Source organism: Delphinus delphis, chromosome 15 (genome assembly GCF_949987515.2).
Source record: "Delphinus delphis chromosome 15, mDelDel1.2, whole genome shotgun sequence".
Lineage (NCBI taxonomy): Eukaryota > Metazoa > Chordata > Mammalia > Artiodactyla > Delphinidae > Delphinus > Delphinus delphis.
The window spans coordinates 82,754,427-82,774,210 of record NC_082697.1 but is presented as its reverse complement, the minus strand read 5'-3'; the positions used below and the strand labels follow the sequence as shown (position 1 = coordinate 82,774,210).

Genomic DNA, 19,784 nt, shown 5'->3' with positions numbered 1-19,784 from the left:
GGTTAGAGTGAGAGAGCCTCAGGTATGTGGTTTTGGACACGCTGAGCAGGAAGATCCCCACTAGACATGCGGGCGGTGAGGCCCCAGGCGGCAGCTGGACGTACCTCCCACGTTTCAACCCAGCTAACATTGATAACCTCTTTGATTTTTTTTTTTTTTTTTAAATCCTGTTTTTGCACTGTATTTTGGAAGAGTTCTTTGGCTTAATTTCCCAAGCTGATTCATTCTGCTAAGGAGCCCAGCTCTTGTTTTGGGGTGTTTTTGGAGGGGACGAGGGGGAAATGAAAAACTTTAATTTTAGAAAAATTTGGAACAGGTACAAAAGTAGAGAAAACAGCACAATAAATCTCCATGTACCCAACACCTAGCTTCGACAATTACCAATCCACGGACATTCTCGTTTCCTGTATGCCCCATCCATCTTCCTCCACAACTGGATTATTTTGAAGCGGATCTCAGACATACCATTTTAACTAGAAATAATAATCCTTTTAAATTTCCAAGACAGCTGACTCTTCTCTGTGGTTGTAATAGTCTTTCATCTCTTTTCTCCTCTGCCCTGTTGGCTCTGTTGCCCCCTTTACTCGCCATTCCAGTTTTTACTTTGGTGCGTCTTTTTATGACACTGGTTTCCCCCACCTGTTCAGTGACCGCTGGTTGTCTGTCCATCTTTGTACTGGGTGGCAGTCCCCATTCTTTTTACTGTACACGACAGTCTGTGTTTTCCCTGTGCTCCTGATCGCATGCGACGTGGGGAAGAGGCAAGACACACCCCCAGGAGTGGGCCCCACCCTTCGGTCCACACATGCTGTTTCAGTTCACAGACGAAAGCCCGGGCTGCCTGTGATTTAGCACAGGTGGGACAAGCGGAGGGACCAAGCAGCCTGAACAGTCTGAACCAGCTCCCCAGCCGATAACACTCAGGACACCCCAGCTTCTTCCCCGCTTCTTGGATCCACTGGCTCTGAACTGATGGCTCCATACTCTGCAGGAACCTTGCCCTGCACATCTTCCCTGGGGCTGACATGTCCTTCTATTTTCATTCTCCACACGCTGACCTTGCCTTTCTCGCTCTGGAGACTCCTTCAGTGTTTCTGGTCCATTGACAGCACCTGCTCTTTATTTTCCCATGCGGTTATGGATCTATTAGGCAGGTTGATGGCTGGTCATTAATATCTTTGCTGTCATTTCAGAGGGCTTTATATGGACAGGGAGGGTGGACTGACACATGTGTTCAAACTACCTGCTGGATTTGAATCTCCTCACGTGTTTGTGAAAAAATAATAGAGCCCATATTCAAAGAACAGTGAACTACGATGCTTGAATTCATTACCTGGAATACTGGGGTGATTATTTTTTTCCTCAGGTGCCTTATGTAGTGATGAATGGCACCAGAGTTTTGCTAATCTGTGTTCTAAGACACTTTACGCTTCCTTCAATGGGAATAAACTTATAAAGTTGGAATCATTACAATTAAAAACAGAATCAGTAAAAAAATCTCCAAAACAAAGATTACAGTGCTAACACAGTGTGAAACATTTTCACATCTAGTTTCAAATCTGAAGGTAAGGGGATAAAAGGAAAGGCAGGCCCTAGAAGTAGTACAGGAGAACCTGTGATTTCCACTAACAAAGAAGGCCTTGGTCTGTCGTGCAAATATGGCTGAAATCTTATTTAGCAAACACACAACCAAAATCTTGAGGAGACAACCATCTCTTACCATGCTTCTTCTCTCGATCATGGGTGAAGGCAGAGGCGTTCCAGACATTGGGGTGGAGATTGGGGTCTTAATTTCTTCGATCATATTCATGATTTTCTCTGGTACTTTGGTGGCATCACCACATGTTTCTTGCCACTTAGGCAGTTTGGAATTGATCAATTCTGCAGACTATAAATTCAAAAGAAACAAAACCAAAGAGAAACGTGTACTGTTGGAAGGACTGACACAAATTACAACTACTACTAATGTATTCCTGGCTTACCACTGGAAGTGTGGGAGCTATGAGTTCAATTCAGTGAGGAGCTTAAGCACCTATGGGGATCTGCTGTGTCTTATTTGCTGAGGATGTAGGCTCCTGTTCTAAAGGAATTTACATCTCCCTCAGGGTGAATAGAGAGTTCAAGACTAATACAAGGATTGTACATGATTCAGAAGAAGTTCAAAAACGAAAAGGGAAGGCGGATCAATCCGTCTTAATCCCCATGTTTCCCCGCGGTCCCAGAACTGCCAATCCCCGCTGTCTTCCTCCCACAAGAAGCACCTTTGACCGAGCGACAGGACCAAGAGTGGACTCTGTTTGTGTGTGTACGTTCGTGTGCACTAAACACTGTCCTAAGTACTTCATCCTTGTTAATTCACTGCATCTGCCCCACAATCCTAAAGTAGGTACCATTCTCATCCCCATTTCACAGATGAGGAAACTGAGAACTTTGAGAGGCTAAGTAACTGGTTAACACAGCCTTCCGTGGTAGATCCAGGACCCTGAGGGTTTCAACTACTGGGACCTCAGGGAAACCGGACTGGCGTGTTAGAGGAGTGAATCAGACCTGCCCTGAGAAGTTCCTCTACGGGGACAGAGTGACTAGAAGCAGAGCGTGGTGGGTCTCCAGAGTTGGGGGCAGTGTTGAGGGGAAGCCCTGCCCACAGGCCGGCTGGGGCTCTGGGGCAGGCAGACCATGGGCTTTGCAGAAAAGCTGGATTGCAGAACAGAGACATGCAGAAGGACAGCGACGAGACCCCTTAGCCCCAGAGGCAGAGGCATCTGTCCTGGTTCCCACAGCCTGGCTCTTCCTTCAACTGGACTCCCAGACTCCCCGGAGCCTTTCCGAGAACCCCTTTTTCCAGGGCGGCAATCTAGTTGGAAAAGGGAAGCAGGGGATCTTTTTTGAAACTATTTTCATAACAACCACACTGTTTTTCATCTAGGCTCTGTGTCCATCAGAAGTGGGCTGGGGGAGTTGGTGTAAATCCTAAGCCCCACCCCTCACACCACCCTGTCCCCTGCCTGTGACGCAGACACACCGCGGACCAACTACTAAGCCTGCTTCATCCAGGACTGGGATCAGGGAAGGCACAAAAACGGTTTCAGAGACTTGAAGAGACTTTTGCTAGGGAAAGGAGGAGATCTGGCTTGCGTCACACTAAAAAACGTAATAGGGACTCAAGGTTAAGTGTAAGAAAGACGGTCAACAACTAGAGCTCTCTGGAAATAGGCCATGTTGCCTCACGACACAGCAAGGACCCCATTGCTGGGGGGGTGGTGTCACCACAGAGAGCTTCAAGGTTGCTTCTGTGCCCCTCCGGCCCACGACCCTGCCCCAATAGGACAGTGTCACCATGGAAACATTAGTACGTATGCACTGGTGACAAAAGCGATCATCTAATGCAGCATATTTTTCTTTCCTGTAACAACCTGAGACCTTAGGTATTTAGATTTGGTAGCTGAATATTCCTTAAAGTTGCAAAAACTTTATGGAATATGTAACCTGTGATATATGCATACATACAAGTCCAAGTTTTCTTTCCCCCGAAAAGAGGAAGTTGCACTATATTCAAGCTCTTACAAAGCTTCTCATATCACGGAGTGCTCTCTAAATTACTTTATTATGAATAACAATGAATATTTGACTTCAGTCAATGCTAGTTCTGGATGCTTACATAAGCCCAATAGAATTCATAATTTAAAAAACAAAAAAAAGAGAGGAAAGGAAATTTAACACACAGTTTGTAATGATTCCTGGAAATATAACCTCACAACTGCATGCGCTGAAGGAGAGGGATAAATCCAGTCACGCAGCTGATGCGACCTTGAACAGACACACAACCTGAGGAGGAGTGATAAAAGAGCCCCGACCAGCTGTCCTGAGGCTGTGAATGGGGTCTGTGGCCTGGGATAGAATTTCCAGCAACACCATCTACATGGACCTCCAAGGTGAGCATCTCAGGCCACCCAGGTGGGCTGGACCTGGGGCCTGCTGGGACTCACCCCGTGGGTCTGGGGAAGACACTGATGTTGAAGATGCATCAGAAAGAGTCTGAGAAAAGCTGACTCATGGGTGAGAAAAGGAAAAAAGTGCCATTTCTCAGTTATTCAATAAGTATGAATGTGTTACTAAATTAAACATTATAAACAAGCATTTGACCATTTCATCTACATTTCTAAAAGTTTACACATTCAAGTTGGTCAAAAATTATTTCCTTGGGGAACTTCCCTGGTGGTCCAGTGATTAGGAATCCACCTTCCAATGCAGGGGACGTGGGTTCAATCTCTGGTCAGGGAACTAAAATCCCACATACCATGGGACAACTAAACCCACGCGTTCTAGAGCCCGCGCACTGCGATGAAAGATCCCGCATGCCACAGCTAAGATATCCCGTGTGCCGCAACTAAGACTCAATGCAGCCAGATAAATAAATAAATAACTATTATAAAAAATTTATTTCCTTGGAATCTTCTCCCTGGCAAAATAAGCCTTTCTCTTTATATTTGGGCACGTATGGAAGGTGAAGCATTTCAAGGGCATTTAAATATGAATAAAATTAGTCCTCACAACGCAATTTGCCACCACACCCACCTGTAAGTGATACTGATGAATGTGATTTGCGAAGCTGCAGTGTTTGTCAACTAGGAAGCAGAAGCGCCTTTTCTCTTCAAGTAGAGCTTCTTTGCAACCATCTGCAATAAATTTCTGGATTTCATTCTGGCGAGAAGTGATGGTTTCTACATACTAGGAAAATAAACAGTAATTATACAAGTATGACATGAGGAATCAAATAGCTACACAGCCTGACACTTATCTTCTCCCATCTTTATGCTTGGTTTATTTTGATAATGGAGTAAGTGCTAAATGCAGATAAACATTAGACAAAACGACGTACTTGTAACCTGATCTGAGCAGATGGCAAATTCTCATTAAGATCCCTGACTCATGCTTGGAGAGAAGTTGCCAAAGGCCTTACATTCCACTGGGTAATTTGCACAAAATATTACTTTGTAATCCAGGGATATGATTATGTTTTACTGGAAAATCGTGGGACCAAAAAGTTCAGAACCAGAAAGTTCAAGTTCAAATCCCAGTTCCAAGTGCCAACCATGTGACTTAACCTAACCCTCACTTTCCCCATCTGTAAAATGGAGATAGTAATGCTTATACTGGGGAGTCCCTGACCCTCCCTGAGTTGGGAGAAAATGCCAATGCTCTTGACTAATTATTAACTTAACTCCGGGCAACTCTGCGGCCTTCAGCTCCTACCAAGTCGAAATGCTTATTTTTAACTTTCAACAGCAGAACAGTGACGGATGAAGTATAGACTGACTGAGGTGAGCACGCTTCCCCGTTAACTGTACAAATCATCAACCCCAAAATAAAGTAAAATAGTGCTGAAAAGTTCACCTCCATCTCCTTGTGTTCATATTTGAGTGCATTTCGTCCTCCTTGACTTTTCCTTCTGATCTTCTTCAATTCAGCTTGAGATTTCTCCAAAGAATCTAATTTATTCCTGTGTTCTGCTTGGTATCTTTTGAGAGTCGCCTGTAAGTTAAACGTTGCACTTATTTTTACTGCAGCACCAGGCAGTGTCAGGCGGTTACTCTTGCTGCGTTTCCACTGGGCGTGGTGGCAAAAGGCCCACGCTTCGCGCTGCCCTGCCTGGCTGCAGGTATCCCCACTTCACACCACCCCACTCCGCTCCTTCGACTTCAATGTCCTGTCCTAAAGTTCCCCGTTTATATGATGAGCCCCTGACCAGAAGGGCAGCTTCTCGGAGGACAACAATGTCGTTTCTTTCTTTTATTCCTTTTTTCTCCAAGGTCTTTGGACACTGGGTGGCCTGTAAGTGCTTTGGTGAATAAATGAACAATATCAACTCACACACTCCTGACTGTTTTATGACTTAACGATTTCAAGAAACAGAATGAACAAGAGCCATCACTTCCGGTGATTCTGAGGGCTGTGAAACAGTGTTCTGGAGCCTCACAGACCTGGGTTAGAATTCTGGCTTCATCCCTCATTTCCTGTGTGATCTCAGCAATTACTTAATTTTTCTGAAATCCATGCTTACCCTCTAATCTGTACAGTGGGGATATAGTAAGAGTACCTATGTTACAGAGTTTCTGTGGGGATAAAAATCAGACAATGCACGTAAAGGGCTTGGTATTACATCCTCCGGGCCACAGAGCACGTGCACGCAGGGCAGCAGGATGACTTCAGGGTGACCCCCACCGCTTACTGCCATGCGGGGCTTGTGAAGAAGGGGCGCTTCGGGCGGCCAAGGAAGCAGCTACTGTGCAGCAGAAAGGCGAGGCGGAAGGAGCAAACTGCTGGAATCGACACTGCCGTAGGGCAACAGGGGAGAGACACCACGATGGGACCGGGGCCCCAGGGAGCTCCAGACGGCGTCCTGCCACATGGCTCACGTCCACAAGTGTCGGTTTGTGAAAGTAACAGCTGCACTAACACAGATGCAGGTGTCATCCACATATGCATGTTCTTTGAAAACAATGTTTTCCAGAAGTGTATGATTCCCTGCAGGATTTCCTGCTATGCTTTTTAGTAAAGATCCCAAGTGTTAACACTTGGCCCACTCAGCCCAAAGGGACCTCGTCGGTGTTATGCGGCTGTGTACACACTCGACGGCCAGCTCCATCATACCTGCTGCTGCCGAGTCAGCAGTGGGGGAAGTTGTCCTCGAGCTCAGCCATCAGGCAAGTGCAGCCTTCGCGAGAGCTGGGCCCCCGGCCCCGGGCCACCTCCACCTACGGGAGGTGGAGCAGAACTAGGTACTCACGTTCATATATTTTACATCAAGCTCTGTCTTCTTCTCCAGCTCATGGATAATCTCCTTATGGAATTTTCTGAACTGTTAACACAAGGAAATGAAAAATTCAGACCAGGTTTGAGACTTGAAGTGAAATAAAATTTAAAAATAAGTATATTTGGTAAATATAAAAACAGTTCACATACATTTTCATCAAGCCTCTCGTTGAGTTTCTTGTGGATACTCGAAATCTCTATGAGAACATGGCCTGTGGACAAAACCAGGTACGTAAGGGCAAAAAGCCACTGCGTGGTTTTTGTAAAGATATGAAGGGAAGTAAAGTGGTGGATGAAGCCCAGTCCCTGGCTGCTCCCAGAGCAGGTGCGCACCAGCCCCGTGGCACTGGGAACACCGGCTGCGTCCTGACAGCGGGGGTGGGTCAGATGGACACAGCCGACAGCAAACTTACTCTACAACATCGTTCATCAAAAGCTCGCCAACTTTGTCTTTAAACTCACGTTGTTCTCTGGCCATTTACTCATTCCCTAAGCTGAATCCTATTTATCTGGTTTAATTGTTAAACTCTCTTACAAGAGATTATTTTGGTCATTATAGTACTAACTATAGGAACAAATGACTTATTTTCATCTAATCCTGGGTAATCTGATTATCTGTCAGGCATAAAAGACAGAGGTTATTTTCTCTTCCTCACATTAGTTCTCGTATCATTCTGGAAAATCTCAACACCACGGGAAACTGCAGCAGGGACAGTGTTCTGCCTCGCGTCTCCTGGGGCTACACCGTTCTCTGAAATGACTGCACAGAAGAGAATGTTCTGGGACAAAGGAGTGTTGCTCCAAAAAAGCAGCGAGATGACCACTTGATTTGCAAAGCACATGTCCTGCGGCTCGCGTCAGGGCGCTGCCTCCCGCTTCTAAAGGTGAACAAGAGCCCCCCGCCAACTTCTCTACAGGAACCAAATGGGTCTGATACCCAAAAACTGGGAGCGAAAGAGTTATTTGGAACCACCACCAAATCATCCCAAACCACAAAACATGCCGAGCGGACCATCCTACGGTTCGGTGGGCAGATAAAAAGGAGTTCTTTGGGCAAACTGAAAGGCTGTGGATGAGGGAGAATGAAAAGGACGAGTATGGTAGACACGGGGGAAGAGGAAAAGATTACTGATTAGACTCCGGCTTCAGCGAGCACCTCTATGCAAATGACTTTAGTAGGCCCAGTTCTGGAAACACCTGAAGACATCTGACTCTAAGGGGGCAGCCCAGGCTCTCCCCCATCTTCTAACTCAGAAATTCTGCCCGTCCTGAACATGTCCACCTGGATGTCCCACTAGTTGCCCCGTATTCAGCAGGCCTACGAGTGAATCCCACCCCGCCCTCATTGTCTCTAATACCAGCTCTTGGCTGCCAGCCAGCCAGTCATGAGGGGTCAACACCCCGCCTACGCCCAATGACAGACTCATTCCCTCGTACCATCACTTGGGCACCTCCGGCATGGAACCATGCCTCTTACTCATCCTGCTTCCTTGGGCAACAAATGTGCCAGCCCTCCCCTACCCAGGAGAGAAGGCACGTGGGGATGACGTGAAGTCAATGTTCACTCGATGACCTGTTCTAGGAGAGGTGGGCAGGGGTCTCCCCAGGCCCTCTGCCCCACATGTTTACACCTGCCAGTTGGACCTCTTAGGAGGCGCCCTCCTCCTTCAAGCTCTTATTTCTCATGACTCCCAGCTTGTTCTCTTCTGGATCTCCTCCCTCACAGGTGCCAGGGATCTTTCCAAATCTACATGTAAAATGTCACTCCCTCCCATGGGGTCCCAGATAAAACAACTCCTCGGCCTGAAGCCCACCATGAGCAGTGTTGCTTAAAATAACCATCGTGGGTGGTGGGGACAGAGAATCTCCTGGAAGGATATAACCATGTTAATAGGTTATAGGTACATGTAAGTCCCTAAGCACCATGTGATTCTAGGAACATCTGCTGGATAAGCATGAGAGCGAGGGCAGACACGTCCCCAGCACTGATGGTCCACGTGCCAGGGTATCAAGGTACCCACTCTACACCCTCAGTGACACTGACTCCATTTATCCCATAATTCAGTTCTCCTAAAGCTCAACATGAAACAAACCAGAGTTCTTCACAAAGGAAGCCTTTATATGACCAAGAATATAATTACATTAATATGTCATTTCATATATTGAAATAATCTGAGTTACCTTCACATCTATTTTAAACCCATAACTCCGAGTTGGAGATGAAAAATAAACAACAACAACAAAAACCACTTCAATTAATTGAAAATCAAGCACTCTATCCTGGGCAAATCAGATCTACTTAAAAAAGAAAAAGGTCTAAAAATAATTTTGCTTAAATCATTCAGAGTGATTCAGGCTAGTAGCAAAGTGTTCACATTTTTTTTTTCATGTTGTCATGAACTTAATTTTTACAACCTTATATAACATGGACCTCTGAGAAGCGTGTCAAAAGTATGTGCTTGTGCAGTGCCCTCGGGAACGCCAGCGCTGCTAAAGCCGGCGCTCTGGCCTGAGGGCCCCGGCCACCCGAGCCCCCTCCTCACTCTCCCCCTCCCGTCCACAGTCTCTCCCCGCCCCGCAGGCGCCCAGTGAAAAGGCCCAGTGAAACAGCCCATTCACTCTGCGGGCAGAGACGGAACACCTGACCTTCCCCCCTGTTATTCCTGTCCCTCACAGTTCGTGGAATTTAAATGCCAACCTCATAGCAGCAGCCACTGAGTCCTCAGTCATAGAAAGGATTAAAAAACATCTTTACTGTGATTTTGCAAGCTGCCAAAAGAGTATCTTGAAACAGAAAATGAAAACAGCCTTTATGTTCAATCTACAGAAGTTTATTCTTAACATAGCAAGTGTTACTTTATGTCTGAAATGTGGTATCGCACGTTTTACTCTTAGCCCTGTAACCTACTTTTTCATAAATTACATTTGGGAAGAAAAAAAATTTTTGAAACGAGAGGGTGCAGTCGAGAAAGCACGGCCCAGATTCTAATGGAGCAGAACTAAGTAAACGTCTAAACAGGAATCAGAGTGTTGATCCCAGAAATTACAGCACCGTATGTACTGGATCAACCATTTCCTTTTTTCCCTTTTAGGTTCTGAGTCAATATTTTGGGAAGAAACTCATAGTAAGTACAGTAATGTAATTCGGTCTGAATAAATTATATTCTTAAATAACAATATTAAGGGAATTTAAAAATATACAAATTTTTCAAAATCATGAACTTGATACAACTAAAAGTCAATGTCTACCATCAATTTTTCTCTAAAATTCATACAAATAATAGCTCCTCATGGTATCACTCTAATTTTAGGAACTATGAACAAATATGTCCAACATTTTGGACAATACTGTATGAAGATACACATCTAGCCAATAGGCAGTATGGACTTTAAAAGTTATACAAAAATTAAAAAATATTACTAGTATGAACACAAAGAAAGTTTTCATCTGAAATATAGGTTAGTCATTGGACTATTAATATATTTTCAACTAGATAATTCTTCATCAATTCACAGTATAAATTTAGAGGAACCAGATGGACACTACTAACAGACGTGAGTAGCACAGAACGTGTAGGCATAAATATTCTTTTTCATTTATGTTTGATTGTGGATAATCAGAACATTTATTATTTCCAGATAGCACAGAGCAGTGACAGGCGCACACTACTTCCTCCATGTGACTTTGAGTGGAACCAGACAATAAAACGACAAGATGGAAGCCAATCCACTACTGGCCTAAAGTTACCCTGTATGGATGAAAAGAAAACTGATAGAAAAAATGTCACTGGAAAAAGGATATACTTTTTCTGAGAGTTTTTCAAATACCCAGTGTGATGCAGAGAAAATATAATGAAAGTAAAAGCAAATTACACATAGATGGGATACGTTAAAAAACACAAGTATGTACTCAGGGTCACCAGCACCGTTAGCAGAGTCGGAGTAGTACCCACCAACATGTGACCCAGCTTGGAAGGCTTTGCCGGCATCTAAGAATAGCTCCCAATGGCTGTTCCCAAGTCCCTGGATGCAGGTGGAGGTGCTCTTCTCTCATCAGTATTGAAATTGTGCAAATAAACAATGTGCACATAGGCACAATGCCAAGTCAGTGATAGGGTGAGCATTTCATCCAACGTTCCTCCAAAGTCTAGCTTTTGACTTACCCAATCATAGTTCTACAGTTCTAATTAACACCTTGCATGGAGACTATAATTATTCTACCATTGATCATGATTTATCCCATCTGATGAAAACAAGTGAGACAAACTGAAGTTATACAACAGAATTATATAGTGTTCCAAAGTTCTTTCATTGTCAGAAATGAAAGTAAAGTGCCAAGTAACAACTGACTTTGATAAGAAAAGATGCATGGTGAAATCTCCAGGGTAGCCACTAAAAGAATAAAGTTCATATAACTATCAAGCTAACAGAGAGGAGAAAAAATAGTCAAAAAGAGGACTAGAGAAGAAATTAACATAGGACAGAGAGTAGAAAGCAAAAGTAATTACACTGGAGGTAAATGGAGTATATAGTTTAATTAAAAGACAAAGATTGTTAGGATTAAAAAAACAACACCCGGGGCTTCCCTGGTGGCGCAGTGGTTTAGAGTCCACCTGCCGATGCAGGGGACACGGGTTCGTGCCCCAGTCCGGGAAGATCCCACATGCCGTGGAGCGGCTGGGCCTGTGAGCCATGGCCGCTGAGCCTGCGCGTCCGGAGCCTGTGCTCCGCAACAGGAGAGGCCACGACAGTGAGAGGCCCGCGTACCGCCAAAAAAAAAAAAAAAACCAACACCCCACTATATTCTGCTTACAAGAAACACACTTAAATACAGAAAGGTTGAGAGTAAAAGGATGGAATCAGATACATGGCAAACACTAACCAAAAGAAAGCTGATGCCGGTACATTAAGACCAAACAAAGAAGACAAAATAGTCAAAGAAGGCAAGAAGCATTATTAGAGATAAAGCAGTCATTTCATAATGGCAAAAGGTTCAATTCATCTGGAAGATAGAAAAATTTTGTATTTGTGTGCATCTCAATGTAGTCTCAATGTTTCTAAACCAAAATTGAATTATAAAAAAGAAACAGATAAATCAATAGCCATCATAGGAGATTGTAATATATCTCTCTTAGTAAACTGATAGAACAAGCAGACAAAAAAATCAGTACAGATATAGATGACTGAATAATGCAATAAAGAAACTTGATCTAGTGAACATATTAATACTATATAATACATATAAAGAATACATTATCTAAAGCAGAAACTAACACACCATTGTAAAGCAATTATATTCCAATAAAGATTAAAAAAAAAAAAGAATACATTACCTATATATACCCTACATGTAAAGCTTATCCAATAACTTCATTTTAAAGCAAACACAAAATACTAAAAAGGGGGCTTTCCTGGTGGCGCAGTGGTTGAAAGTCTGCCTGCCGATGCAGGGGACACGGGTTCGTGCCCCGGTCCGGGAAGATCCCACATGCCGCAGAGCGGCTGGGCCCGTGAGCCATGGCCGCTGAGCCTGCGCGTCTGGAGCCTGTGCTCCGCAACGGGAGAGGCCACAACAGTGAAAGGCCCGTGTACCAAAAAAAAAAAAAAAAAATACTAAAAAGGAACCACAAGAAAGCCTCCTGGTATTTCAGAAAAACTGAAATTATACTTAGAATGTTCTTTAAATGCACCACAATTAAGCTAGAAATCATTAACAAAAAGGTAACTAAAAAATGTCCATATATTGGAAATGAAACAGACTTCTAAATAACCTGTAAGTCAAAGAAGAGAGCACAATGGAAGTTAAAGTGATTTTGAAATGAAATGATAAAAGAAAATACAGCATATAATACACGTAAGATGCAACTAAAGCTGTGGTTACAGGTAATTTTATAGCCTCAAAATGCATATATTAGAAAAAAATGAGTGAAAAATCAATGCTCTAAGCACCCATTTCAAGAATTTAATGAAATAATACCCAATAATAAAAAGAAATGAACTAGACATAAAAATATGGATGAATTTCAAACACATTATGCTCAATGAAAGCTACATACTGTATGATTCCATTTATAAAACATTCCAGAAAAGGCAAAACTGACAGTTATCTGATAAACAAATCTGCTTACCGTATTACCCAGCAATTCTACTCCTAGATATTTTTCCCAAATGAGTGCATTTGTTCACCAAGACATGTACAAGAACGTTCACAGCAGTTTTATTCATCATATCTCCAAGTTAAAAACAACCCAAATATCCATCAACATAAGAATGGATAAATCGTGGAATACTCACTCACACAATGGAGGAGCAGGGAGACCTCAAACTGTATGTAAATTCCCCTCAAATCCTTGACTAACACTTAAATTGCACATGCTCAGGGTGAGACTAGGAAATGCAGCAAAAGCAACAGTTGGAAGGTTGGAAAGCTTAGCGGATGTTCTCAGGATACACAGTGTTGGGAATATAGAGTTTGAAATTCAAGGTCTGGTAAACACCACAGGCTTCCCACTGAAACTGAGAAGGGCTATACCTTAGGAATGAGGACTGAGTCACAGGACTACGGGCAAAACCAAAATAGATTCACCAGAAAAAAGTCCAAAATTAAGCCTCCACAAAGTCAGGTGATTCATCAGTAATTTAACTGTCTGCTAGGATAAAACTCCACACTCTTAAGAGGAGGGTAACACAATCCAAAGTCTCTACAATATTTTACCACAATATACAGAATAGGGAAAAAAAAAAAAATCAGTAGACAGGGTGAATGGTAAAACTACAAACAAACTCTGAACTCTTTTTCCCAAGAGTTAGTATGGTCATTTTTTGGTATTTAAAATATATTTCATAACTCTAATAATAGTTAAGTTTATTTATAACTTATAACAAATATATTAACATATAAATTTATAATATAAAATTATAAATTTATAAAATTTCTAATAATTCCAAAGCTATTTTAGATGTATTATAGGATTGAGAAAGTGTGTAAATATGTTGATGTTACCGGGAGCCAGGGTTCTCAAACATTTCCAAAATACGTAAGTGTAAGTGCATTTGCTCATTTATTTGTGTATGAATATATGTGTGTATACATATATACACATGTCTATTTTTGTGTATGTACACAATATAAGCTATACACATGTATATATTTCCTAGCTCTGTTGGCTGAAAGGACCCCAATGACATCTCAATAGCAATGAGCACACCTAGTACCCAAATCTTGGTTTCTAAAATCATTCCCCACTAAGGGGAAGCAACACTCCTCAGAAAAATGGCTGTGGATTCTGCAGCTGAGGCGTAAAAGGACAAGATGAGCCCAGAACACACTGTTATGCAAAAGAGTAAGGAAGTGCACAGGAATGAATGAATGAATGAATGAGTAAAAGAGTCAGCTCAAAAGAGCTCCTACAGGCCAAACATGGGACAGTTTGAGCACCAAAATAAGGACAGTAATATATTATAAATCATTGAAAAATTCATAGAATCCATGAGACCATAGCAATAATAAATAGATAAATTTAAAAAGAAAGAAATGAGGGAGAAGGGAGGGCTCCTGCTAAAAGTGGAATGCCAAGTGCCAACTGGTCAGTATGAAGGGAATGTTAGAGCTGGAAAATCATCACAGTAGAGTTTGCAACCATCACAGTAAAGACTGGTTCGGGCAAAAATCATTAATAGGTGTTAAATTTAGGATACAAATGTTGATGAGGAATAAGATATTTACATACTCTGAAAGTAGCAACAGAAAAAAAAGCAACTGTACATTGGAGAAATCAGACAACACCTTCACTGGACAGTCAAAAATAATGCCACAAATGAGAGGCAGGTAACACTGTGTGTCCAAATTGATACTCTGAGCACAAATTGCCTTAGATAGCATTAATATAACCTGAATCTAATCATGAAGACCTGGCATTTGAGAGTTATTATCTTGCGTTCCTGACTATTCATCCCCTTTTAGGGTTTCTGATACAGGGCTATCTCATGCTAGTTCTTTATTGCCAACATTAAATTTATTTGCTTATTGTTGGAGAAGAATAAAATGATTTCATCCTTCTCTGATGGTACATCCAGTACTAGCTGATAAAGGTAAGGAAGAGATGAAGAGGTCTGTTGACAGGAGAAATAACATCAATGTTCTACTTATTTAATAGTAAGACCTCTGAAAACCTCGATTTTAGAAAATAGTAGAAATGGCCAAAGATCTGGAAGTGACAAGTCCTCTGAGCCAAACAAAAGCTGTAACCACAAACCTAAACACCACCCCTGCCCCCGACCCCACCAGAGTGGAGTCCCTTTTAGATACAGAACGAACAGAACTTACTTTTATATAAAAGTCTACAAGAGATTGCCTAAAGGATGTTGGTTTTTCATAATAAGAGGCCAGCAGCTACTGCTGATCTCTTAGTGATAGAGCACAAGATCTATAGGAAGAAGAGCTCATGAAGAAGATGAAAGGCTGGTAAAGGAGGCTGGAAAGGGCCGGGGTACTGTGAAAGCTAAAAGATTGAAGCATCTTCAAAAAGTGGGGTCCTCTGGGCTGTCATCACCCACAGAGAACTCAAGGGACACGAAGACTGGGCAAAGGTCAGAGTCTGCCAGAAGTTACAATGGTGCCAGACAAGCCTCTTAGCTGTGCACACCTGGGAAGTTACTTAACCTCTCTCCAGGTAATCTCACCTGTATGGTGGTAACTAGAATATTTACTTCACAGGCTTGGGGGAGTGTGATACTTTCTTGTGAGTTGAAGAGAAATACTGGCTGATAAGGTGTGTGCGTCCAGACAGAAGTAGCAAATTAGTTCAATAATGCATGATATATGCCAACAGCATGGGGCCCACACTCCTCAACACGCCATTTTCTGGGTGAGTACTTGTTTTCTAGAAATAAAATCTACATACTAGGTTGCCAACTTGTAACTAGTCACCGTGTTTCATTATTTTTTGCTCCTTATACATATACATCTACATATTCTTTAGTATGCTTTATTGTACTATGTTTAAAATGCTTCGGAATAACTCTTAAAACTTACAGAATGAGAGAAACAGACACCGACCTCTCCTAAACTCATCTCCTCCCTCCCCACCCCCGAGTCCCAGGGTCCCCAAAGGAAAAACTGTTACTCTCCTATTATCAAACAGAACACAGTTAGAGAATACACTCTGCTTTCCTCCACCTCACAGCCTTTACAGTACTGTAGTTAAACAGTATCTATCAGGATTGATCCATGATGAGAAGAGATACATCTGACCACTGCGGGTTAGAACAAATTGCAAGGGCACTTCTGGTTTTGCTCCAACGTGTAAAAAGCCTGGAAGTCGTCACTCCCTTACTTACAACAAGAAACAAGCTAAACAAACTGAAAAACAACTCTTAGATTCATCAGAGAATTAAGTTCACAGACGGATGTGGAAAATCAGAGTTTACCAGGAGCAGAGACTGATGCTGGAGCCATGGCTGCCAGGAACCCAAACGGTAACTGAGGATTTGCCGGAGGCTCAGTGTGGACGAGCTTGAGAGTTAAAAACAACAGGCAGCTCACATTTTCATGAGTTTTATCTGTAGGAGGCATCCTTGCCACCAGGTTTTTATTGTTAGGAATGGAGAAAATTCCTCTGGGGCTTCTGGCAGGGGGAGGGAGAAAATGACCGTTTTGAAACATCTGCCCAGAGTTGTTCTGTTCTTGTTCTGTTCTGTGTAAGGAAGGCTAGCCCTCCAGGGAAACACTTTTCCTCAGCTTTATCTGATCTGGGGAAGGACAACTAGGTACCTGCAGCCCCTCTAGCCTTCCTGTCTCAATTAAGGGGAGGGGAAAAAAGGCTAAGAAACTCTTCCGAAGGTCACATCCCAGATACTGTGGCCCACTGTAAAAACCAAAAATACCCAACAAAACAAAACAAAACAATGGAGATTTAAACGTGAGATTATAGAATGGTCCCCCTCTCCAATATTTTACCACCACATCACCCATCAACAGGACTCTGGGATAATAACAGTGGATTACAACTGACACTCCATTTAGAAGGATTTTCAAAAGAAACCCAAAGACAACAGGGGAGACAAAGACAATGGAGAAAGGATAGTCCTTTCAACAAAGGATGCTAAACAACTAGACACCCACTTGCAATGAATCTAGACACTGACCTTATACTTTTCACAAAAAGCAACTCAAAATGGAGCATACACCTAAATGTAAAATGCAAAACTATAAAACTTTTAGAAGATAACACCAGAGAAAATACACGACTTTGGTTTAGCAATGAGTTTTTAGATATAATGCCAAAAGCATGATCCATGAAATAAAAAAACTGGTTAAGTTGGACTTCGTTAAAATTACAAACTTATGCTCTACAAAAAACACTGTTAATAGAATGAAAAGACAAGCCACAGATTGGGAGAAAATATTTGCAACACACATATCTGATAAAGGAAGGACTTGTATCCAAAATACATGTAAAAAATATATAAAGACTGCTTAAAGCTCAACCATAAGAAAACAAACTCAGTTAAAATGTAAGATATACAGATGGCCAATAAGCATATGAAAAGATGATCCATATCATATGATTAGGAAACTGCAAATTAAAACAACAAGATACCACCATACACCTATCAGAATGGCTATAATCCAGAAATCTGACAACACCAAATGCTGAAGTGGAGCAAGAGGAACGGGTGGGAATGCAAAATGGTACAGTCACTTCTCAAGATAGTCTGGCAATTTCTTACAAAGGTAAACAGTCTTATTTGATCTAGCAATTGTGCTCCTAGGTGTTTACCCAAATGACTAGAAATATTATACCTATGGAAAAACCTGTACAGTATATGAATGCCTATAGCAGCTTTATTTATATTGCCAAACCCTGGAAACAACCCAGATGAGTGGATAAACAAACTGGTACATCTGTACAACTGAATATTATTCAGGGATTAAAAAGAAACCAGCTATTAAACCATAAAAAGACATGAAGGGAGTTTAAATGTATGTCGTTTAGTGAAAGAAGTCAGTCTGAAAAGGCTGCATAGTACACAATTCCAACTAAATGACATTCTGGAGAAGGCAAAACTACAAAAACAGTAAAAAGATCGGTGACTGCCAAGGACTGGTGGGGGGGTGGCTGTTTATACATTTGTCAACCTCATAGAACCCCAATATAACCTATGATCTTTAGTTAATAGTAATGTACCAATACTGGTTCATCATTTGTAACAAATGCACCACACCAATGCAAGATGTTAAAAACAGGGGAAATAGTGAGTGGGGGAGAGTGTGTGTGAGAACTGTGTGAGATCTATTCAATTTTGTATAAACCTAAAACTGCTCTAAAAACTAAAGTCTATTAATTAAAAATAAATTCACAGCAGTCATCTGGAACCTGCAGTGATTAGGAACCAGCACCCTGCTTGGAGGAACACACATGTAGTGTCTGAATGTTTCTGGCAGTTACACACGGAAGAGAACTTGATCTTCTGATTCCGTTACCTTTGTGCCCCCCAAGTGCCTGCCTGGAACACACCGGCCTTAAAAGTCTGGTTGTTAATGAATATACTGAACAAACAAATGAAAGGGTGACTGCAGTGAAGCATGGAAGTTCAGTGATAGCAGGAGAAGAAAACCAGCAAAAGCTGGACCTATCAGAAAGTGGCATCTGTGGTGTTTGATTTTATTGGTATAAATATATTGATTACAGAAATGCCTACAGGAAAAGTGACTTTTGCGGAACCCAAATGCCTGGTCCCTAACGTGTGAGCGCTGGGCATCCATCTGCAGCCACAGCAGAGCCAGCTGGCTCCAGGTGGGGCTGTTTCCATCCTCAGGGCTCCAGGAGCAAGTTCCTGTCATCTTTTGTTTCCTATCACCAAGATTTAGTAACACTGAGGTCCAGTCTCAGAGGCTTCTGAGTCACAAACAAGATAATTTAAAAAAAAAAAAAAAAACAAGAGACATATTTGTTTATAAAATTTTCATTTTGCCAAGCAAGAAGCTACAATCCCAGACTCTGTGGGTTCAGTGCTGGACACCTGGCAACCCGAGTTGTGAGAATTAAGTGCCTAACAAGTGGAATGTGCTAAGAGCAAGACACACACTAGACACTCAGTGTTTGATTCCTTCCAGCTTCCTGATAAAAAGTGGGAGAGGAAGGGAGAGACGAGGGAGAAGGGAGGAAGCTGGTATAAACTACTTATTTTGGAAGTTTGGCAATAGACGAAAAGTGAATTTAGAAGGTAGCTAGAAAAAGAAACATTAAAACATTTTTTTCTTTTTAAGAAACATTTTCTTTTTCTAAATAAGGTCTGCAGAAAGAAAAAATGGAAACTAATAAACCCCATATGACTGACACACTGAATTAAATTTAAGCTTATGTAAGAATGCTTTTTAAAATAAAATATTACTATTATCCTAACAACAGGACTTAAATCTCAATGGGAATTATCACTAGAAAACCTTCTGGATATTTTAAAATCAAGTCTTTTCAGTTAGGTATAAAGCAAATGCAATCCCACAATATCAGAGATCTAGTCTTCTCAATACCTAAGGTAATACCTAGTAGAGATGTCCCCTCAGAAAATTATAACCAAGTATTATGTCAAGGAGGGTGGAGATTCAGGGCTTAGGTGATAATTCTGTCATTAGATTGATTCAGGAAGCAAACTGAATGTTTATTATCCACTTCATTTTTGATTAGCAATTAAACTAATTTAGCCTACCTGCTACACATAAGTGCTGTCAAGTTAAACAAAGTACAGGATTTGCAATGAAAATATTTCCCAAGTTGGATTTTAATGTACTACTCTTCTTTTACCTAAAAGAACAATGTGAATTTGTTCAAGTGTATCAATTATATCACACAAATAATTTATCAATTTTGCATCCATATACAGATTATAAGCAGTTGTCTTCTTTACATTGAATGTAAAATACAGCATTAGAAGTTTTCCATAAGTTATTACACCAAGTGAGGTAAATT

General features: G+C 41.8%; 1 protein-coding gene across 4 annotated transcripts in view; it reads right to left on the bottom strand.

Annotated features, from left to right (window-relative positions):
• The window catches only part of BAIAP2L1 (BAR/IMD domain containing adaptor protein 2 like 1), an 87,667-nt gene that overhangs the window by 22,335 nt on the left and 45,548 nt on the right, over positions 1 to 19,784 (bottom strand). For all 4 annotated transcript variants that reach the window (XM_060032433.1, XM_060032434.1, XM_060032435.1 and 1 more), the window contains exons 4-8: positions 6,964 to 7,025; positions 6,788 to 6,859; positions 5,395 to 5,532; positions 4,576 to 4,728; positions 1,721 to 1,888 (exon numbers count right to left, since the gene is read on the bottom strand). In XM_060032433.1, coding sequence (XP_059888416.1) covers positions 1,721 to 1,888; positions 4,576 to 4,728; positions 5,395 to 5,532; positions 6,788 to 6,859; positions 6,964 to 7,025 — 593 coding nt within the window. The remainder of the gene's footprint in view (positions 1 to 1,720; positions 1,889 to 4,575; positions 4,729 to 5,394; positions 5,533 to 6,787; positions 6,860 to 6,963; positions 7,026 to 19,784) is intronic.